The 23758-nt window shown below is 40.4% G+C and overlaps 1 protein-coding gene across 2 annotated transcripts in view; it reads right to left on the reverse strand.

Annotated features, from left to right (window-relative positions):
- GNPTAB (N-acetylglucosamine-1-phosphate transferase subunits alpha and beta) overlaps nucleotides 1-23270 on the reverse strand; it is a 40334-nt gene extending 17064 nt beyond the window's left edge. For both annotated transcript variants that reach the window (XM_059472318.1, XM_059472319.1), the window contains exons 1-9: nucleotides 23107-23270; nucleotides 18830-18915; nucleotides 12172-12291; nucleotides 10451-10492; nucleotides 9524-9729; nucleotides 8760-8824; nucleotides 8430-8564; nucleotides 2378-2539; nucleotides 529-708 (exon numbers count right to left, since the gene is read on the reverse strand). In XM_059472318.1, the coding sequence (XP_059328301.1) occupies nucleotides 529-708; nucleotides 2378-2539; nucleotides 8430-8564; nucleotides 8760-8824; nucleotides 9524-9729; nucleotides 10451-10492; nucleotides 12172-12291; nucleotides 18830-18915; nucleotides 23107-23223 (1113 nt within the window). In that variant the 5' untranslated portion in view covers nucleotides 23224-23270. The remainder of the gene's footprint in view (nucleotides 1-528; nucleotides 709-2377; nucleotides 2540-8429; nucleotides 8565-8759; nucleotides 8825-9523; nucleotides 9730-10450; nucleotides 10493-12171; nucleotides 12292-18829; nucleotides 18916-23106) is intronic.
- Nucleotides 23271-23758: the final 488 nt, after the last annotated feature.

Consider the following 23758-nt stretch of genomic DNA (forward strand, 5'->3'; position numbering starts at 1 on the left):
GATTGTGCAGAATTCCTATGGCATGTTCAGATACCAGAAGTACTCCTCAATTTCTAACATGCTCCTAGAGGATTTGGTTTCACTTATTCAGGAAGCTTGAAGGACCTCTCTTCCCTTTTTAAATAACATTTCGAGAATGCATAGCTACTTTTTTTGTAGCCATCTTCCTAGTTCCAGTAATTATAATCCATCCTGTCTCAACACAAGCGTATTAGGTTATTACTGGTTCTGAGAGACTGCTTACAGATTCAGATTCCATTTTCTTCTCCCCAGGTTTTTATAAATAGACTCTCTAAGGAAATTAGACATGGGTATATGTTAGCTGAAGGTTCAATATTTGAAAGAGTGTACTAAATACAGGGTTGATATATGTTCAGCTATCTGTTCAGCCCAAATAGAAGGATATACATGATAAGACCACGGGTGAGAGAGGGAAGAGGCTGTCACCTTCATCCAAATAACTGCATTTCAAATCAAACAGGATATCTTTGCTGGCCCTTTCAGAGTGGCAGTGCTGTTGAATTCTACCTGGTGTGTGACTATAGTTATGCGAGGATTATCCAGGTTAAGCCAGGAAGGGATCTGCCCGTTGGTGACGATGAAGATGTGCCGCACCCAGGGCGCGTGCCTCTCTATCGACCGCAAGGAGTAGCGCAGCTCCTCGTTGTCCTCGAAGCGGCTGGCAGAGACATCTTCATCCTGCTTGGACTACAAAAAGAAAAAAAAAATATTTTCTTAGGTTTTAAATAGGGCACTAAAGTTCTGATCCAGCTAGGTAAGGACACTGTGCTTTGGCATATGGGTGCATAAGCACTCAGGACTTGGAAATTCAAAAATAAAAAGCACGTTGATAATGATCATTATTTTTCTAAAGAATCATATTCTTCCAAATTATCGAGGTGAACAATACAGTGTTCTGACATCATTGGCTGAGCACCTGGTATCATTAGGATGTCTGCTGACCATGCTGAAAGAAGTTCTTGAAGAATGAAGCAGAAAAAACACCCCCTCCTGCATTTCAAACCAGTAACATCACCTTTCAGAAATCCAGTTTCAAGTTCATTGCATCATGAGCTGTATATAAATGTCACCTAATATAGATATACTGGAAGTGTCATGATGTAGCTGCTCTTCAATTATCCCCTGCTCTATTATTTGAAAGAATTTAAGCAGGAGAAAATTAACAGAACTTAGCCTAATATTCATTATCAAATAGCCAAATGTTTCCATATATTTTTATTAAATAGAAAACTGTTCAGTTAGAAACTTATCAGTTAGGTAACAAAATTAGGTTTATGACACTGGAACATGCTTCTTTTCACTTTTATGAAAGCTAAATGACTTCTCCTAAAACCAACAAGTAAGGCTGCCTAAAAAGAACTTTTCTAAAGCCCAAATGAAACAGAAAATTCAAGAAAATAGTTGAATGCTTAATAATTACCATTTTCGCTGCAGATTCTACACACTGTACAGAAGTTTTCTAATATGTACAGTAACACAGCTTTCACATTCACAAAAGAGTAATGACTGAAAACATTTTAGCAGCACCAGCAGCCATTGGCTAGGTACCTACTCACAAAATTAACCCCAATTTCAACATGGAGAAATATAAAGTTTGAGCTCAGGGTTGGTATTAACCAGGAAGAATTCCCCAAAAGCCCGGGTCACAGGATACGAAGACAGACAACAAGCTTTTCAGGAGTGGGCACACTAACCATGCCACTTGACATTTACCATTAAAAATTAAATTCCACCACAAGGAAAAACCCAAAGACTAAAGAATATCTTATCTTGAAACAGACACCTTGTTATTTAATTTCCTGTTCTTAAACCGAACATCCTTCATTGTACCAAAAGCATTTAAAGTAAACCTCCTTTCCTTACAGACATCTCTCTGTATTTCAGGACTTCAACATTTTTGAAAGAGAAGCCATTAGCCCTTGCTCAGCATAAATGATGCTGTAAAGCAAAAAATGTTTAAGGAATATATTGGGAACAAGACAATCATGTTTGTTCAAAAAACCCTCTAATCTCCCCACACAAGAAGCCTGCTTATCTGCCAGTCAGGTTTAGTGAAGCCTTTCAGGACTTTACTACACACAACTTTATCAGAATATATGCAGAGGGCAACATTTTTCACTTAGTAGAGAACATGAAAACTTAATTTAAGTATCACAGTGTTTGATCCTTCTTTCCCACTTATTTGAGAATTGGACAGTGTTCTTGTGATATCTTCTGACAAGCTAATAAATATTTGATTCTTAATACTTCCAAGCCTCTGGAAAAAAATCCCTTGTTCCTTGTCATTGACTAGTTAGCCTCTGTTTGCAGTTGTAAAATGTTGTAGCATTTACCTGCTGTAAGAGAATTTACCCACCTGACTGACAGAGCTGAGGTCCCACAGCAAATAAGCAGGATTAAGTGTCAGTTCTTTCCCATCTATAGTCATGTTCTTCTTTGCTTGCTTGCTCAGTTCTTGGAAACCCTTGGGGTTATTCAGTTGTAAGAGAGCCACACTGGCTTCTGAATAGAGCTGCAACTATACAAGCAGAAAAAACAACTCCAGCAGCACTCTTCCATCTTTTTGTTGTATTATTTTCACTAGAGTTTCTTAGAAGAATGACTGGTAAGCATTGCTTTTTAAGAGCTACAATTTTGTAACAACACAAAAATAGGTAGTAAAATGGGACCTAAAAAACATTTAAAGATACAAAACATTATGCTTAATTTTCACTTTATAAAGTAAATGTCTCTTTACACAATGATCCAGCAATGGTAAACTTTTTCATGTTTTAAATATTTCAGGAGTAAACAAATAGTAAGTCCCCATCCATTCTCTGTCACTCCAAAAACAGAATTCATGTTTTATCAACACTATATTATGTGATGGAAATAATTGTCTTTTTTTTCCCCCATCTTAAACAAGGAATGATCTTCCCAGAAAATTGGGGCACTGATGTATTGTCACTGTCAGAAGTGTGAAACATTCAGAATGGTTTACAGTTAGTTCAACCTACAGCTCTGAAATCTGAGATACAAAGGGCTCCAGAGCTAATCCATGTGGGTCTCCAAGCCCTTAGTGCTGGTTGCCAATGTGCTGCTAAGGTCATTTCTTAGTTGTGGACTGTTTGATCTGCTAGCTGTTTTCATCTCCTGCCACCAGTAAGTCTGTATATCAGATCTCATAATGCACAGGATCAGGGCTTGCACTACACACCCTAACAGTGAGTGTAGGTTACAGATCACAGGGCATCAAAGCAGCTCCCCAAAATATGGCATAACCCAATAAATGCTGTGTTTACCATACAGAGTAAGATGAGCAGACCCAATCAAGCTAAAAGCAGGACTGCACTTTGATTTTCCAAGTGTGTGCATTCAACAGTCTAATTAAGAATAAACACAGTTAATCATTAATATTTATTTGATGCTATGCTTAATTTTTGTTCCTTCAGGCAACATAAGACAACCACTTCCACCAAATTTTCAGTGTAAATGCAATTCATAAGCTATCAAATTTGAATAATCATGTTCAAAAAAACCCAAAAACATCACAGTTCCCATCGTAACAATTCTAAGTGGTTTTATTTTTTTTTTAAATCTGATCCTTTCTGCTCATTTTAAAACAACACTTGTCCCAGAGTTAGCAGCCCTTCCCCTAGCAAGACCAGCTGTTCCACTTGTGACATTTTAAAGCTGTTGATGCTTTGACTCATGTGCTATTTGAGATCTTTCAATCTGACTTATGAGGCCTGTCATTAGAAAAATCTGATAAATCTCAGACCTTCCAGGGAATCATCTGAACTTATGGGTGGAAAGGATGGCTTCAGTAGCTGAATGGCTGAGGTATGGTTACTGACTGCAGGCAGCAACCTCCAAAAATATCAGCACTGAAATGCTGCAGATTGCAAAGCTGCCAGCACTGGGCATGTGCTTTATTTAGCAATACAACGGTGTCACACTGCCCCTTAGAATCTCTCTCATAAATCACACATACAACAAACCAAAAATATTACCATGTTAGAGCTTTGAAAGCATGTGAGAACATTTAGTTTCTCTTTAACTTGCTCCCAAACTTGGCAAACTGAGTACCTGTACTACAAACTCCTACTTAGATTTATAACAAACACTTACCCCCCCACTAACATAGCATGTATGCTGTAGTTTTTAATTTATAATATTCCAAGCACATACAGGAAGCAGTGGAAAAAGATGTTCCATTTCTCAGCATCAGAGTTTAGCTAACCCCTGCACTGAATAGACCATTTTGATTACATCAAAGTGGGTTTTTTCCAGTGATACCTTTTGAAGAAACCAGTCTTTTCCTAAGCAGACTTCCAATAAAGTTAGACTACAGTGAAGTTATCTGGTGAAATAACTAATTAGATTCTAATAAATTTCAAGTTCTGCTCCAAGCATTTTGTTGCTGGTACATACAAAATGAAATTGTCTCCTGGTAGATTTTTTTAACATCTCACAGGTATCAACCTCCTCTCTGTAGGGATGGCTGCAATCACCCATTCCCTTAAAATATTACCTTCCAGAGAACATCTTCATCCTGCCATAACAGGTCAGCAGATCCAAAGGCATTGTGCAAACAGAACAGAAGAACAAGAAGGTAGATGCAGAGAGTCAGTGTGACCAGGTGAGCCTCTGCTAATGCAGGTGGGCTGAGAACTCACCTTGCAGGCACACATCCAAACCACCACTGGGACACATTTTTACCACACACTTGAAAGAGACAGGAAAACTGCATTATCTCCACCAGGGAGCTTGAAATGCATGCTCTCCAGCATGGAGCCAGCATGTTTCACTCCTAGCTTGCTAGACTAGGAGCCAGATGAGCTCAGACACCCCATGCAGAAGTAAACATCTTCATTTCCACTTTCTCAAGGTAAGAGGCCTCAAGAGTCTGAGATGGGACTTAAGATTCCTAACCAGTCCTTAAATGATTATACCTTATCTTCTTAATGAAAGCTGACTATTAAGGAAAAAAGAAGCTCCCCTTTTCCCACTCCAGCGTGGCTATTAGGAAAACTCATATGCCTACATAGCAAGGGAAAGGAAGCATATGCTGAAGAGTTACAAAAAGCTTTACAAATACAAACCACTGTTGTCTTTACAAATGTCTCATGTGGTCTTTTTAAGATGACACAGTAGAAGGGTCATTTCTGAGTCAAAATTAATGAAATGCCTTAGGGTTTTTTTTCTACAAAGTTTACTTGCTACATCTGTGTGATCATAACACCATCTCCTGGAGCCACCTGTTTGCTCCAGAAGTACTGATGAGCAGCAGTAAGGATCCCAAATCCTGCATCCTCCAGTGAGGACAGAAAACACCCAACATCACTGTGCCTGCAGTTTCCCATGTGGCTTTAATGACTTTGTCTTACTAATGGAAGTAAGACATTTCTAAGTTTCTAACTTGTCTATATTATGTATGTGTGTGTGCATGTGGATTAAAGGACATGACATTTTGCAAAGAGGGAGAGCTACAAGCTCTTAGTTTGTCCTTGAAGCAATCAAGATACTAAATCTTGAAGGAAAAAAAAAATCTACTTTCTCCAAAAATTTTGTACACTACTCTGTACAATTTCAGCAAAAAACTGTTAGCATGACAGCCTCAACAAACCCAAAAGCAAAGAAATCAAGTTCTTAAACAAATGTAGTTTTTAAATTACAAGCATCTCTTTAGGCTGAATAATAGTCTCCTTTAGAAATGTAGTTAAGGCTGGGGGCAGGGGGGAAGTGAAAATGAAATATTCAGCTGTTCCTCACATATAGGTCCAAGGGAAGGTCTTAAAGAAACAGCTCAGCAGCCATCAGCTGCACAACCAGAGTAACACCTCCATCTAGTGGCTTCCTAACACTCAGTTAAGAACACACGGACAATAAAAAGCTGTCAAATATCACTTTCAATTTCATCTGTCATAACATCCGACCTACAACAACAAATGTGACCAGCAGACACACTGCCACTTAACTTTCATCTTGAAATAAACTCCCCTATCATTACATTACAGTGTACATAAGTACAGGTCATAAGTACAAAAAACTTAACAGAAAGAATTCACCTTGAAAATAGATCCATTATATCACGAATCTTCACATTTTAATCACCTCTAGTTGAGCTCAACTGCTTTGCTCAGATATTTAAAGTTTCAGAGGAACTATCTGGTCTAGATGAACCAGTTTTGGTCTTCCTTGGATTTAGAAATTATTTCAACCAAACTAAAGCAATCCAAGCAAAACAGCATTATCAACATGCAAGACAAATGCACCAATAACTACACTCCTTCCTTTCTCACCTTTCTTCTCTTCTAACAGCAGCATTGTTCAAAGCTTTTATTATTATTTACTTGCGGTGTTGAAGCAAGACACAGCCACTAAAAGCACACAGAAACCCATTAAACATCAGGAGGCATCTATGAGACAAAAGTCTAGTTCAAGCTCAGGTGCAACTTTCCTCTTCTCCACCAAGCATCTCACATCACTTCAGAGATTCCAGAAAGGATAACAAGAGAGGAAGTGCTGCAAATGTCAGTAGAGACTGTAAATAATCACCCTTTTTTTCTACTTAACTGTAGCAATAACCTAGCATCTCCCCTTGGTAAGAAGAAAACCACACTTGGCCATGTTTACCATTACTGCCTACCTACCATATCCACTGAAAGAAGAACTGACTGTGAGCTCAGAACCTACCAAAGGCTTCTATGGAAATAGCCACATCCACACTTGATGTAAAAGCCTTTATGCATGAAAATAAAACATTTCTTACCTTCACATACACAAGTTTCTTCATAACATACATGAATTGCTGCTATCAAAAATAGAGGACTGGTTGGGAAAGAATTCACTGCTCTGACCACACAGGGTATAATAATCCTGATCTAATTGCTCTAAAGCATCCACCAGGAAAAGAAATAGACAGCAAAGATGACTGGAAAGAAAACCACAAAATATTGTGGATACCTGAGAAAAAATTGTGCTTATACAGATAAACACAATTTATATCTGTACATATTAACAGTGTCTATATCTGCCTAACCAAATTGCAGAAGAGGAGCTCTTAGGAACATTCACAGTGGCAACACTGAGATAACACATCATGGAAAAGGGAACCAGCACAAATAGATGACACATGACCAATGACAAATTTAAAAACACAACTAAGGGTAAGGAAAAATCATATAAAAAGATAATAGGCACAAGATGTCACTTCCATAAAGACACACAAGGAGATGGGAAACATATCTAAGACACCCCAGAGATGCACCATTTATGTTCATCTGGACAGCAATGAACCATATGAATATCCTCTGTTATTAAACTGCTGTGACACTAGACATCCAAAGTCAAAAGAAAATACCTATTTAAGCTTCAATAAGTGCTTAAAAACTCCCTCTATTAATTTTTTTTAGGGCATGTAGCAAGAGAGGCACAAATGTGCTTACTCTGCAAGGTTTCTGCCTCTAGCAAGGCCCCAAGTCAGCTAACACAAGTTGAGACAAGAAAGAATTTCAGATTGCATTATGTTGGAGTGTGACCAGCCTAGGAAAGGAATTACACAAGATACACAAGAAAGGAATTACACAGAGTGCATGAGTTGTTAGCCTAGCCTACCAAAAGAAAAAAAAAAAAAAAACAGAAAAGGGAAAAGGACTTCATGTTCATTTGAGCACCAAGAACAAGCCACAAAGTGAATTAGCCCATATTACAGGTGTACATCAGACTAATGAGAACAAATTACTGCCATCCCATTCATTACCCTGCTAACTCCTCCTCTTCCACAAACTCCTTGGCCTCAATCCCCGGCCTCCACCCCACGAATCACATCTCCCTCCAGTACAAAAGCCAGTGATTTTAAAAAATTTCTTAAGGTTCCACCTATCCATTAAACCGTACTGAAACTTTAACAGGTGCCCAAATAGCAGGGGAGAAGAGAATGCACTGAATGGCAATCACACAAGTTGTTTTCTGCTGCCTTGCAGCTGGGTCAGCCAAAGTGCAACTTGTTTCAGAGCCTACAGAGCACATGGCAGAGAGAAATGCAGCATTCAGTGCTGTTACTGTTAAGAGAGCTAAGAGGGAAGAAAAAAGCTAAGAAACTACATAAACAAAAGTCACATTAAACAAGCTAGTGATCTAGAATTCTACAGCTGAGAGAAACTGATAAGGCTGCCTTTTAATCAGCTGTAGGCTAGGAAATGTAATCCTAAGAACATGCAGTCATAGAATGAACAGTTGGTATTTTGCAGGCAACTCTTTGAGTCACTATTTGCTACTCTTCACCACTCAAGGAAGAAACACAAAATAGCCCAGATTAGTCTCAGAAATATCCTAAGTCTCTAAGGTGGGTGAGATTCTGCACCTGAGCCATTCCAAAAGACCAGTACAACCAAGGGACTCTTTCCCCCTTACCAGAGCCTTACCAGTTTTACTTTAGAGGCCAGGCTCTCTGGCAGTTTTGTTCGTAGCTGGTTTGTTTCTTTGAAAGTAGCTGGAAATCCACTAAGAAAGGCCAAGTCTTGCATTAATACCAGACCTGGAACTTCTTTGTCTGTTGTCTAAAAACAAGAAAAACAGGTTATAAAGACCATTTTAAAGGTAGAATAATTCACATAACAATAAAGGTTACTCTGAAAGCTTTTACTTTTTACTACATCTGAGTTATGAAAAGAGAATAGCACAGAAACTTTCTAAAAATGTACAGAATGTTTAACACATACAAAAAGTAATCAACAGATTGTCAAAGTACATACCAAGTAACCCCTCCACACTATCTGTTTGCTGTTGTCTTTTAACATTCCAGAATGGGCAGCTTCAACTAGAATACATAAAATTGCAAATCAAAAACTTGTTCCAGTATAAAGTCACTTCTTTTCTGTATCATAGTAACCAAGAAATACTTTTGTAAATTAAATATATTGGAGTATTAATAGTATGAAAAGTTGTCTTTACAAATAGTAAATAATTCTTGGTGGTAAAAGAACAGTGGTTGTACTAGTGGTCAGGAACTACATATTAAACAAAATATGAAACTTGTACCTGCTCCAAGACCTAGGATGTTAAACACATGAATAATTTTGTTTTACATTTGCCAATCCTTTGAACAAGGGCAGAACTTACCGCATATTATTCAAACTAGACTTCACAGCAATTAAAAGAGAATTTCTAAAACTAATCTTCCTCAACCTAAACCCCAGCCTCTTGAGATTATCAGAGCAACACAGATATTCAGATAGCAAACCTTTTGCAATAGCTTTCTAAAGCACAGAACTCTAATCATCTGTAATCAGTTGTCTGGGAGGTAAGCAAGCAGTATCATTAATGTCATCATTTAGAGAAACTGTTTGAGGGCAGGAGAGACACTGAACGACTTGCTAAAGTCAAACAGAAAATCAGCATCGAAGCCAGTACTGGAGAAAAAAAAAAAAAACAAAAAAAAAGCCCCCAAAACTATCTGACAGCAGCTTAAAAAACTTGCTCTAGAAAACTGGATGGAATCTGACAAAGAGCTTCTTACCATCCTTAGGGCTATCAAAAACAATTACAGTCACATTGGTGGAAGGATTTTTTGGTTTTACTACAAAGAACATATTGTTAGCAGCTTGTAGAGCAGGATGAAGGGATGGCAGGTCTTTCAGTGTGATGTTGGCAGGCAGTGCAGGATCCAGGACAAGCATGGGCACTTTGATGCAGTGTGTCAGCAAACATTCCAGCTGCTTCTCACTACAGAAAATACCAAAGGCATATTTAACACCACTAGGAAACTGAAAATAAAAACCAATCTTAGATGCAATGGGAAAAGTTTTTGTAAAATCTGATTAATTGTAGCATTTGCTGTGGCGAGGGGAAATTATTGATGCTTATTTTCCTGTAGAAGGCAAATATCTGACTGGTAGTATTTAGTTCATTCCCGTAACTGTTTTTTTTCTAAAGTTTCCAAGATTTCCAAGTCTGCCCATGGAAGAGACCTTATAGAAAAATCTATAAATAACAAAAGGACCAAGCTAAATGACTGGGACAGACCAGGTCCTGCTGCTTCCTGGCAGCAGAGCCACAAGAGGCACGGACACTCTTACAGACAATTATTTGCAGGGCCATGTACACAAATGGCAGCTGAAAGCACCACTGAGTTTTTAATGCATATGTACCTGGAGTTTTATGATTCAAAAGCATGAAAATTTTTTCACAGGAGCTAACCCTAAACAGTGACAGGGTTTTGTGTTCCAAACTCCAGAAACTGTTACCAGAAGCTCATTCATGTGTCACAATAACACTACTTTTTTTCAGCAATTACATTATCATTATCTCAGCTCTTGAAGTGACATAGAAAAGCCTGCATAGGGTATAGAAAACTGAACCACCCCCCAGCCAGCATCTGCTCTCAGCTAACAATGAGTAGAATATAATTTATTCCAATTTACACCCAAAACCCCCAAAAACTCACCTCTTCTTTGTTGGTTCTGTTGCATTCTTTCCAAGAATTTCCCTATTACAAAGTTAAAACAAGGATATTAAGTAACACTGAATTGACAGTGTTTCTGTCAATGAGTCTAATTGCAGACTGTTAATTGAGTCAGGGACATGCTGTCAAAGCACCAATAACCCAGATAAAAAGCTGCCAAGGCCTTGCCATTGGCCTTACCAAGGTGAGGACAGACTGACACGTGCCCTTCACTGCTCATGGGCAGTGTGGAGCTCAAAAATTCATGGCTGTGCTGAGAATTGTGGTGGCAGGACTCTTTCTTCTAACAGGAATTTATGGGGTTATCATTATGTTATTAACTTACTTAGTAGTATTGTTAGGTTACTTAACAAAAGTGAAAAATACTGGTAAAAAACCAGAATGAAGTGACCTGAAACTAGGTTGACTTGATTGTTTTGCCTAACATAAATATTCTGATAAGGTCTATGAAACAGGTCTTTTTATAGCAGTGCTCATTGATTTCAAAGGACATGAAAAAAATGGTCTACATGAGAGAGAACCAGGTGTCCCTGTAGACAGAAACATGGTACAGACACCAGTCTTATTTGTAAGCTTAATCTCAACTTTCCAAATCAGTGTAACAGAAAAAAACGTGATTTTTCCCTTCCTGAAACAGGAATCAGAGCATGAGTGATGACAAAGCTAAGCCAACTAATATTATCTACATGAGCTGCTAGGAAAATATCAGCATAAATTTGAAAGCTTTTCAGAGCAGAGACTGTGTATGTTTAAGGTCAATGAATTTAAAGTTCTAATATTTCCAGGGTTTAGGTAAGAAAAAAAAAGATCAAGAATTTCCCTTGAGATCATACTGTCAATTGAACCTAAACTTCAAGATATAGCATGCCAAAAATCAGATCAATCCACTAACTTGTGGACTTCTCATTATTCTGAACAAAATTATTATAATCTTTAAAATACAGACTTGTCCTTCCATTTAGCATATTTACTGGCCAGATTAGTTCATTCAAAACAGATTATGCGAGCAGAGTTGCTTATCAAAAATGCAATTAATGGTTACAAGACATAATCCAAGGTATCTGCAGCAGCCTGTGTTTGAAGGCTTAGATCAGTAATTTTGCAGAACTCTATAGCAAAATCTACAACAAGAAATGCAGCAATACCTGTCTTTGCTTCCACAGATAAAGCCCAACTCATACCTTTACAACATGCATAAATTATTTCCCATTTCTCAGTTTCAGTATCTGTGAGACTATGAATCTAACTAATCTAAAACCAAGAACTTAAGAAACATGTTAAGAAGCATGCTTCAGATTTTATGAAGCCCATTATAAAAAGAAATACCAGGGGGATGGGGAGAGAAAAAAGGGATAAAGAAAGGTTATATATTTGAGGCATAGTTTTACTGTTATTTACAAACTGTTACAGAAATCAATACAAAAGGACATACACAATACACAGTTTTCCACATGGCATTTTACAAATACATGACAGGACAGCCTTAATTATTATGCTTATCTTAAACAATTTTCTAATTAGACAGTACTTGACAGCTAAAAGTAGAACTGAAACAAGGTTTTGGCAATAATCAAATGAACAAGTGAGAAAATGAGCTTTTAATTTTCATGTTGAGCAACATGGGAAAAATAACAACAAAGGAAACTAGTACAGTATTAGATTGCTGCTGTCAGTTAAAGGGAAAAAATATCTAAGATTATTACCTCATTATTTTCTGTTCTTCTTCCATCTGTTCCCTGACCTGTTGCAATTCTTTGATCAGTTCCACATCTGTGCCGTTCACCCAGGTGTACACCACATCAATTGGCATGGGTAAACAAAGCCTACATAATTCAAAGGAAAGCTACATGAGCTGTTTAATATTACATTACAAGTGTTTGTGGCACCCTACAATAGCAGTTTCTGTCTAGCAAGGGAAATACTTGGTGTTTGGGCAGCAAACAAGACAAAGCAAAAAGACTCTCTTCAGCTATATATATAATCATGCCTTAATTATACACAAGCCTTTGACAAAACAGCACAGACATCAACCAAAAGGACACAAAGTGGTTTTAACTGTTCAGTAACTAAAGAAAATCCTAACTTTATGCTCTGAATTTCACTAACTCAGACTCATGGCCCTGCAAACACATCAAATATTTTTCAAGTCAGTACCAAGACCTGAGCACATTCTTAACTCACCAACTACTTCAGACAGGACAGCATGAAGCATAACTTAAATCACATTTACTGTTATTTAATTGCACAGAGACAGTAAGATCTCAGCAGGACCAGGTCTCTATCCTAGGAATGTCTCTCAGATTATATTAACAGGGCATTTCATAAAACAACAATCTAATTTGGGTACACGAATTCAGACTCTAGACACGGCAGACAAATTAATTCTTGACACAACTGAATATCCTGGAGCTGTTTCTGGAGAGTTACATGCTTCCTAGCATGCATAGGCAGAAGGAAGGAGTCTGGGTACCTTTTTCCTACTTTTTTAATGATAATCTCCTCTCCAAGGCCCACAGCTTTGTGTCAGCAGGTACTCCAGGCTACCACCATGGGGGAATCTGAGATCTGTACAGCAGGAGGATACCCCAGTTCTTATTTTCAAAAGTTCCAGTGTCAAGCTACTTAATACCTTCCTAAACTGTAGATGGCCTAGCAAACGTTGGAGAATATCATCCTGTGACCACATGGACCTCAGCATTAAAGAGGTTTGAAGATGTTCTCTCTCCACCTACTGCATCCTTCCAAAAGCATTTAGAGAGACAGAGTTGCAGGCAGGTGTTTTGTCCACCTGCCCTTGCACAGCATGCCATGCTAGAGCTCGCACCCAGCTTTGTTTTCTACTGGCTCACACTCAACAACTGAAGCACAAAATTTGTTGAAAGGTCAGCCAGCAGCTTGTCACAGCACAATGGGCAGGAACATTTCGTACTCAATTTACCACGTTCCAGCTGCAACACTCAGATAATGCTGAGGATAATGCTGGGGCATTCTGAGACAATCTGAACATCTCAGCAGCAGTGCTGCCTTCCCTAGCAGCACCACTCAGAAAGTCTTACATCTGCAGGAGGCTACCCTTCTAGCCAAAAAAAAGTCAATTTACTAAATCTAATTACCCTTCTTTTCACTTATTTCACTTTTTTCTCCAGAGGTAACTAACTTCCAGTTCATTTACAAAGTATGTCTTGAACTAAAACATCCTCCAGAGGAGTAGAAATTCAATGGATGGCAGGAGCTCTTCCAGCTTTTCTGCATTTGTTGTGATCAGTTAAATTACTGGTTTGACAGTCCCTGGAATGCTACAGCTCAGAAAGGAGTGTTTTAGGTGGAAGCACCTGACTCAAGACAGAGGATTTCAAAACTGCCCAACCTTCAGCCTTCTGGGCAAAGTGCAGAGCTCACTCAGGCAGGCTTCACTGAAGAACACAGTATGTCCAAAAGAACTCCAGCTCTTTCTATGGCATGAAGCAATTTTGACTTCTGTGAAACCTCCCCCCACTTTACCATGTCCTAAAAGTGTGTCTCTATGTCATAGCACATATAATGTGTAATTTCCTGTTTTTACACTATGCTACATACAGTCAAAAGCTAGTAAATTCCACAGAGGAAAAAATATTTTTCCTCAGTGGAATTTACTAGATGCAGGCAGGTCAATTGAATCAATGCTGGCATGACAAGCTCATTCCTCATTACCAGTGGCAATAGAGACAGACCAGTAATAAAAAAAAAGTTAATTGTTTGCAGATCCACTAGTCTAATTGCTTAAAATGTATCCAAGTACTCAGTAAATTTCCTTAATGCACCTTTACAGCGCATACTGTTTCAGAAAGTAATAGTTATCAAACATAACAATAAAAAAACAAATATCCCAAGTCAATTTGTTGTTTCCAACTAACACTGTACAAACTTAAGCTAACACTTAAGTCTGTACCATTCTGGAGTTGGCCAATGCTTTCTGGATTGTTTCATGGTTTCCTACTGGGAACTTATAATTTCAGAAGTATGTGTAGTAATTACATATCCTCTGAACAGCGAGAGACATCATGGTTTTCCCAGGAAAATCTTGGGAAGCTGTGTAGAAGCTGTGGGAAACTTAGAGCAAAGAATCCAAACAATTATTATCTCTCTTTCTGTAACCATGGTTTATAGATATAGTTCTCCAGAGTGTGCTATTCATAGTTCACCAATAGTGTGAGAGAAGATTCCTAAAGGCCAATCAAGTCTTAAATCAACCATTGCTTCTATAAGAACTGTAGATTTCTAATGATAAAGCTTTTTCATGCCTTCTGATGACAGTCTCTGTATCACCTTTGGCTGTCCCTGGTATCCCTTCAGTGATAATCAGTGACCCCAAGTGTGTTACATCAATCACCCCTTTGTAGAGTCACATGATAAGTATGCATTGGAATTTTGCTGTAAAATGGTTTAAAATTAAAAGGAACACATCCTACACTTCCTGTAGTACTGTTCTCAAACACTACTTTAACATTCAGAGTGTTTTACAGATTGTTTAAGCTCAGAGAAGCTCCAAAACTCTCTCTCAAATTCTGTAGCTGTGTTTTCTTCATATGGATCCATGCATTTGGCCTTCATCAGAAAGAGCAGTCTGGCAAACAGGTTAAGCCCAAGGTGACCTGAGTTAATTTACTATTTACAGCCACTCTTCTAATCAGCTATTTCCCCTCTTTGACATGACTTTCTTATGGTTCACTAACAGATGTGACTCGATGGTGCAATTTGATTTGAAGTGGGAATCATCTTAACACCTTTCTACAGAAAATCATCATTTTGGAAAATTCTTTGGAGACTCCCAAACAATTTATTGGGGTTTTTACATTTTTCTCTTTACAAAGTGTATCCATTTTTACTTGAAAATGTAAAAACATACATAGGATTGTTGAAGATTGCAATGCAAGTTGTTTTCCATTACCATCTGCATGGAACATTACCTTTGTCAAGTGGGCAGTTTGCCTTATCTCTCTCTCTGAGTGACCACAGTGGCTCCTCCCTGGGGAGGGGAAATCTGCTGATAACAGACTATTGAATGTCACTGCATGGCTGATAAGAACTATAACACCCCACTGTGAGATGATCCGCCCAGAGGGAGGAGCCAAGCATTGCTACCCAGATATAATCCAGAGGTTCTGAAACACCAGCATGGCTTCTCCACTGGATTTCCCAGAGGAACAGCTGCCTCTCCTTCCACTGGATCTTCAGAGGAAGACTACACCCTTCTACAGGATCCCTGCTCCAACAGAACCACACCTGACACTGCAGGAGGGCTGCAGCCACAATTCCAGTTGGACTGCCATCAACACCCTGACCCACAGGGTGTCAGGTTGTGTTCTGACTCTGTCAGTGTTGTTGTTCTAGTGTACTGCATTGTTTACTTTATCCTTTCATTTTTTAACTTTTCCCTATTAAAGAACTGTTATTTCCTGCTCCCATATTTTTGCCTGAGAGCCCCTTAATTTATAAATTTATAGCAATTTGAAGAGGTGGGTTTACATTCTCCATTCTCCATTTCAGGGGAGGCTCCTGCCTTCCTTAGCACACTCCAGTCTTTCCAAACAGAGACAAGGATCCTGCCTGAAGACAAAACCAGACCCACCAGACAGGACAGAGGAACAGTTCCTGGCAGGAATTTCTCATACCTATGATGTGTTTACATCAGAGAACCATCACCACAGCTGAGATTGTGGGTAGAAGACAAACTTTTGTCTCAACATCCACTGTTGCTGAAGGAGTACAGCAGATTTTGGCTCTCTCCCAAGCTACCATATGGTGATCTCTAACCTTGCTGAGCCTCTTTATAAACAGTAGAAGTCTAAGATGTTCATAGTAAACCTCCCAGCCCTCCTGTTCCAGCTCTGTAATTATGCACTAACAGTAACTCAGATGTTGCATTGCTATTCCTGCTCCCTGATTCGTACATCTCTTCCTCTCTTCAGCCTCACTCAGCTCAGTTAATGGCTGGCCAAGCGCTGACAGCTCTCACTTCCTGCACCATACTGAAATCAGGCTGCACATTTGAATGGCTGAGGATTATTCCTTCAAATCTTTCCATATATATTTTTGAGTTTTAAACAGGACATCCTGGAATAGCAAAGTTACACTTTACAGTAAGTAAACTATACTTACTATGCCATTTGCAAGTAGAGTAATAAAATGCAGACACTCATGCATGGAACTCCATTATTTAGCTTCCTTTTCTCCCTTTTTATTTTTATATCAAAACTTAGTCTTCAAAAATAGGTTTGGACAAAGTGCCTTGGTAAAAAGCCCGGAGAGTTCTAGTGCACTCTCTCAAGCTGTGTAAGAGCAATATAAGAAGCAGGTTCAGCAGCTGATGTGGCTACCTGAAAGTTGGGATGCCAAGGGTTTGCAACCAGAAGGAAAAACAACCAAAAGTTATTGCTGAACTTCAAGGCAAAACCAGAAGGCTGCCTTGGTCTGGTAGAGAACAGTGTTCAGTAGGTGTTACTAATGATGTCATTGGTTTTGTGATGAGCTTTTGGAGTTTGTCATCATAAGGAGCTTGCTCATATACACAAATTTGTCTACAATTCACAGTGAGGCTTTTTCAGAGCAGAGAATTTTAGCTGCAAAGCTCCTAGAGAACAACACAACTCAAATTCAATTGAAGGCCCACTAACATTTCCCAAAGGCCATGCAGCTTTTACTTTCCACAAAGCAGTACAGCTGCTTAATTTTCTAACCAACAAGCCCCCTGTTCTCCAATTCTGAGTATTTTTCTCTAGCACTAAAATAGGAACTGATTAAAATCACTGGACAAGCTAGATTCAATCTGGAAGTCCTCATTTTATGTGTAGCTCTGTATGCTGCATTGACATCAGCCTAAAAAATTCCACCAAACCACCACTGATGCAAATGCCTGGTGCAAGACAGAGTCCATTACTGCATTTGTAAAGTTTGATAATAGAAATAATTGAACGCCTGACAAGGGACATCTGAAAGTTAACAAATGCCTGAAAGTACTGCCTCCACAAAGACTTCTGGTTGGTATGAATTTTTAAAGGAAGTGGTAGCTACATACAAATATCACAGCAAACTTCCCTGTTACTCCTGACATAAGCTGATTAAAGGCATATTGGTGAACTGGAATAATTTAAGCACCCATCATAAAAACCTTAAGCTCTTGCTCAGGCATCCAAAAGTTCCTCAGCAGGCACTGGATGCTTTGCTCACAATCCTCAGAAATGAACCCTAGCAAAGGAGTGTTTTCACAACCACAGTGAAGTAAGGAAACATTGCAGAAATGGGAAGTGACTATCTACACCACAACAGTAAGATTTGTGATTTTGTTTTGGAAAAAGGTAAAAAAACTACTCCAGTTAATTATCACAAATTATTTTAGCAGTGACAGGACCAAACTGCCATGTTTCACTACAGTACTGCTAAAACATGTACACATTAAGCTATTCATCCATATAAGCTGCATCACTCTGCTTTGATCTGTTGGAAAATGGAGAAGAGGAGGAGGAGAAGAGGCTATAAAAGTTCCCAGTATTCACCAACACCATGCAATGAATTTTACAGAGTTATCTCACACCAACTAAAGCATGACAAATTGATCTGATCATTTCTACTGTTCCATGATGCAACAAACCTCAAGGCAGATTAAAGCTTCTGCTTTCAGGGTTAGCTACTTAGCAGGTATCCTCTGACTCTTAATATTGATACACTTGACTGGGATAAAAGCTTTCTTCCACCTACCAACTCCCAGTACACTTACTCCCTGAGCAACAGACCCCATGGCTATTCAGACATGAAAGACGAAACCACAGGAAGTCATGCAGCAGTTAACACAACTGAACTAAATGACCCATATGACTTGGTTTCCCACTTGCTGTGAGAGATTCTCCCATCCAATCAGCTTTTAAAAGCTTCTTACTAGCTTTGTAACTTCTCTGCTGAATAATGATCTTCGTAAGACATCACAGAAAACATAAGGTAGTTTAAAAATAACTCCTAGAAACACTAAATATTGAAATGTTAAGCATATAGGAACAGTACTGTTTTCCTATCTTAACTTGGAAAACATGTCATGGCTTCCCTTCATTGTAAACATTGTCATCATTTTGATGTTTCATTAGAGACTGGATGAATTAAACATATTCAAAATGTAAATTTATTATTTGACTAGAGCTCTCAAAAGCCAATCTTCCAAACTGGGTGATTATGCATTAACTAAGCACTCACTAAGTTTAAAATTTGCTGCAGATTTAGAGCCCATACAGTAAGGTTCTACTCAACAGTAAATTACTCCCACTAATATATTTTATTTAAATATTTCATTAGAAAGTAAAATGTGCAGTAGTGTCAATTGCAGATATAGCTCACCTATTCTGAAATGATTTGCCAGCGACGTTGTCTCTGTATGAATCAAACATAACATGATACTGGTCTCTGCTCCACTCCAAGACAACCTGCAAAGAAAAAAAATCAAAACCATGTGATGTCGCCACCTGTTAGACACTTAATTTTCACCTTTTGAAATGTTTAACCACAACCAATTTCATTCCAATCGATCTATGCATTCATGAACAAATGAGCAGATCACAATCCCGACTAAACTGTGACACTGAGGCAGCAATCAGACCCAGAACTGAAGAGCATACTTAATTTAAACAAACTTTGTTTTTCTCTGCAACAAAGGATTTCGTGACTTAGGTACACTCTTTTTAAACTACTTTTTATTTAGGTCACCGCTCCCTTGTTTCTTGGCATCTAAAAATTCAGAAATGCTTTCCCAAAACTGAGACCTAAATCAAATACACTTGGATACAAGCAGGAAACCCCTAACACACACACACACCCCTACACAATTTTTATCATGTTTTTCTATTCTCATACAGGATATACTGAAGTATACACATCTCCAAAATCTGAGCTTTGCAAACAAACAGCCAGGAAAAAAAAATTTTCAACAATTTTTCCCACAATTTTTCAACAATAAAAGTGGTAAATATGCTTTGACATAATAAAGAAGTCCAGGTATTTTGAGATAGAAGTAATATAAAACATGTATTTTCTCCTCTGAGAAAATACATGCTTTATATTGAAAACTACAGAGGCGTTTTTTGCTGTTTTAGTGTTGAAGGCACAGTAGCTGAATTTACTGGGATAAGTACATATTTCTATGTACTGCAGAGTGAAAAAAAAAAAGCCAAAACAAACAAATGAAAACAACAAAACAAAAAGAAAGAAAACCAGGAAAGCATAGTACTTACAGTACCTACTTTACACCACTGTCCCTAGATTTCATTGATATTATTGTTAATTTCTTGTATTGTGGGAACTATGAAACATACCATTTCTCTAAGGTCACCTTCAAAATCATAAACAAACCGTCCTCCCTCTAAAAACTTACACATCCCTCTACCCTTACTGCCACGAAAGCCAATTAAAGTATTCTCTAGAGCAAGGATGCTCCATCGTGTGCCTGGGTGACAAGAGCACACACCCAATTCCTGCCGGAGCTGCAAATGGTCTCCTTGTAACCAAGATCACATCAGCACACACAAAGGACACAGACTGCCCAGGCAGGAATAAAAATCTCCTCCCTGAAATACCAAGGTCAGAAATTGTCTAAAAAACACACACTATTATACTTCCTTAATGCACAAGTCATTCTGTCCTTCTGCCAAATGCAAGGTTTAATATAGCGCACATTGGAAGTTCATCTCCGTGTGGAAACATTTGCTCCTACTGATACTGATGCACTGACACATCGTGACTGATCTGTGTCTAGAAGAAATGCACAAGTGTTTGAGTAAGAAATATTATATGAATAACATGTCTCTCCAGAAGAACAACATTGACCATTCCAGCCTTTTTCTTTGTTTCTTGTGTACTTATAGCCAAAGAGAAGTGGACAGATCCCTCAACAACATATTAAAGAGCAAAGCTAAAAACTCTTCCGACCCGATATATTTTTTTCCCTGCAAGTGTTTCCTCCTGACACATTATGTATGCATCGTGCAATAATGCCTAGAGGCTGTTTTGCTTCCACTTTGCATACTGGAATTGCAAATCCACCAGGGGAACATTAAAAAGGGGAGAAACACTGCCTATTAGGAGATACTGTATCAGACATGATAACACTGTCTCTGGCATGTTCTGTTATAAAGCATTTTACTACGGAAGGATGGCCAAGAAGGGTTTATAATCAAACTGCCCTAATACTTAAAGCTCATCTTACAAACAGGGAACAAAGAGCATTGCCTTAGACCTGGCTGCCCTGTATGTTTTTGCAGAAAAATTTCTCACTCGTGTTCAATGCCCTGTTATTTCACTGAGCTCAAGGTTTTCCTTCAAACAAAGCTAATTTGCAGCTTCTGGCAGTGAGAACCAATCTCAAATTATTTGCCCTAACCATCCATTTTTAGTCCACCAGTAATACTGCTACTAGCATGAACCTAAGAAATCAGACCTAATTTTACCTACTAGGACAAAAAAAAAAAAAATCTGGCTTTGGGGGTGTGGGAAAAGCAGAACTGCAAAAGCTGTTCAGACACCAGGGTCTGATAAGTGCAGCCTCACACTGCTTTTTATTGCTTGAGTTTCCCGCAGATGGCTAAAAGTGGTTCAGCTGGTAATTTCTAGCAAGGTTTCTTGGTTTCATTTTCCAAACAGCTTGACAGTTTTTTATTAGTTGCTGCCTTGCAGATTCTGTACTGAAGAAGAGAAGCATTTTCCATTCCCACGATAGTTGCTGGAAGAGGTCTAACGGTGTTCATTCTCACAAGCCTCGTCTCTCCTAAGTCACTGAACAACCACTGTTTAGAAAATACAAAGGCAAAAAGCAAGATGCATGCAAACATCTCTCCCCAGGCTTATCTACTATCCATAGAAAGAAAAAAAAAAATCCAGGTGTTTTTTAGCTGCGCTTTTTTTTTTTTTAAACATTACTGGTCACTTTTTTATTCATATATAATTTGGCAAGTCTACTCCTACATGAATCTTCCAGTTCTTTTGCTCACTCTCTAAATTGTAGCTAAGCTTTCCAAGTAACTTTGAAAGAACTGGAAGCAGCAAACTAAGATTTAGCAGGAAAATCTGAGCAGTGATTTCGACTGATTCTTACCAAAATCAGCCACAACTTAGACAACTACTGAAATATTTTTAAAAACCTTCAGAATTCTATGATATCCTAAAGTTGTGGTTTAAGTCCCCATTCTGAAGAAATGCAAGATTATGTCAGTTTCACAGCAGCACAAAAACTACACCAATCCAAGTTGATACTCATGTACAAACAGGCACGTGTGAGTGTCCTACAATTACTTAATTTGCTGCTGCCTTTGAAGTGTTTCAGGAACTTGTGGTCCCCACAGGACAGCAGAGATTAGTACTTTATGCAAAGATGAGTTAGTACACAAATTAAAGTTTTGATTATGGTACATGCAAGAGTTTCAGATAATACTCTTTAGGGCACTTTTTTTTTTCCCCCTGTATCTGAAAGAGCTGATCAAATTAAAACAGAGAAGGGGGAAAAAAAAAAGCTTAGGAATCACGAAATTCGAGTCTGTTTGTATTGAACTTTGCCATTCTTTCTAACAAAAATAGTTGATTTCCCTGATTCCTCACTACATTAACAAACACTGCGCTGAAGTAGGATTGATTTTCTCCTCTCCACATCCCTTTAGTGATGACTTACCAAATCGACAGGGCAATGTGAAATGAAGATTTAAACTTTCAACACATCCGTGCAAAATCCTATCTAGAAGAAGCACAATTACATTGCATCATTTAGAAAATAATGCGAGCGAACCAAGTAACAAGTATCGAGCTAAGCAGACTCTCCTGCGCAGCTTGGAGGGAAAATACATTTAACTGCTCAAACACCGGAGAGGGGAGAGATCCTGTCACTCCCAGTCCACACGCCAAGAATGACATTTGAAAAACTCAAACAACCACAGCACTAATAAGTCACCTGATGAAGGAAGTGTTAAAGAATTGCACAAGAGCAGCGAACAGCAGCTGTCCGAGCACGCGGGGCTGTGTCACCTGTCAGACCCCGGCTCAGCCCCGAGGGACACCCAGCGCTGCCACCTCCAGAGCTCCCCGCAGCCCAACAGGTGCGGCCGGGGCGGCGCTGGGAGCGGCAGCGGCCGCGGGGCTCGGCGATGCGGGCACAGCCAGCCCGTCCCTACGGGGCTCGGCGATGCGGGCACAGCCAGCCCGTCCCCGCGGGCTCGGCGATGCGGGCACAGCCAGCCCGTCCCCGCGGGCTCGGCGATGCGGGCACAGCCAGCCCGTCCCCGCGGGCACAGCCAGCCCGTCCCTACGGGGCTCGGCGATGCGGGCACAGCCAGCCCGTCCCCGCGGGCACGGCGGGCCTGCGGCGGCGCGGCTCGGCACAGCCCAGCGGGGCTCAGCGCGCCGCGATGGGCGGGACCTGTCACCGCAAGGCGCCCGGAGCGGCACCTCGCTGCTGGCGGGACAACGCAGCTACCCGGCTCCCCCGAGGAACAACAGCCCCGCATCCCCCCGGGGCCGTGCAGCCGCGGGGCCGCGCCTGTGCCGCCGGCACCGCTCGGCTCGGCTCGGCACGGAGGGAGGGAGGCAGGCAGGGCAAGGGGGGCAGCCACGCCGCGCCGGCGCGGCGCCGTACTGACCTCCCCGAACTGCAGGGCGGAGACGATCATGAGGACGAGGCCCCCGAGGCAGAGGCAGGGCCCATACCTGTGCGACAGGCAGGTATAGGTCTGGCGCTGCAGGAGCTTTAGCAGCATGGCCCGCCGGCGGCCGCCGCCCCGCACGGCCCGGCCCGGCCCGGCCCCGCTCCCCGCGCTGCCTGCGCCGGGCGGGGCCGCCGGCCCAGAGCCCGCCCCGCTTCCGGCAGCGCCCGGCGCCGCCTGGCGGTGGCGGAGGGGCCGCGCTGAGGGAGCGGCGCTGCCGGCCCGGCCTTCGCGGGGGGAGCGGCGCTGCCGGCCCCGCACGGAGGCGACGGATTGGCCCTTCCAGGGCTGAGGGCTTGCGGACATCGCGCTGATGCGGCCGAGCTGCGTGCTGAGATTGAATTTCAGCGGTCCGTGCGTGTTGTGGCACATGAATGAAGTGCGGGGATGGGTTTGTGGGATGGAAGTCAGCAGGCTAGAGAGGGTTACTGAGTTCTTCAAGAACAGCTCTCGAGGAAAAAAGATAACAAGAAACCAGTTAGCAATCGGTAGCTGACAGCATCTGTCTGACAGCTTACACTCTGCCATCAAGTCCAGCCACCTGCACGATGCTGTTGCCATCGCCGCCGTCAAACACAGATCGGGCAGA

This window comes from Ammospiza nelsoni, chromosome 5 (assembly GCF_027579445.1).
Source record: "Ammospiza nelsoni isolate bAmmNel1 chromosome 5, bAmmNel1.pri, whole genome shotgun sequence".
In the NCBI taxonomy this organism is placed as follows: domain Eukaryota; kingdom Metazoa; phylum Chordata; class Aves; order Passeriformes; family Passerellidae; genus Ammospiza; species Ammospiza nelsoni.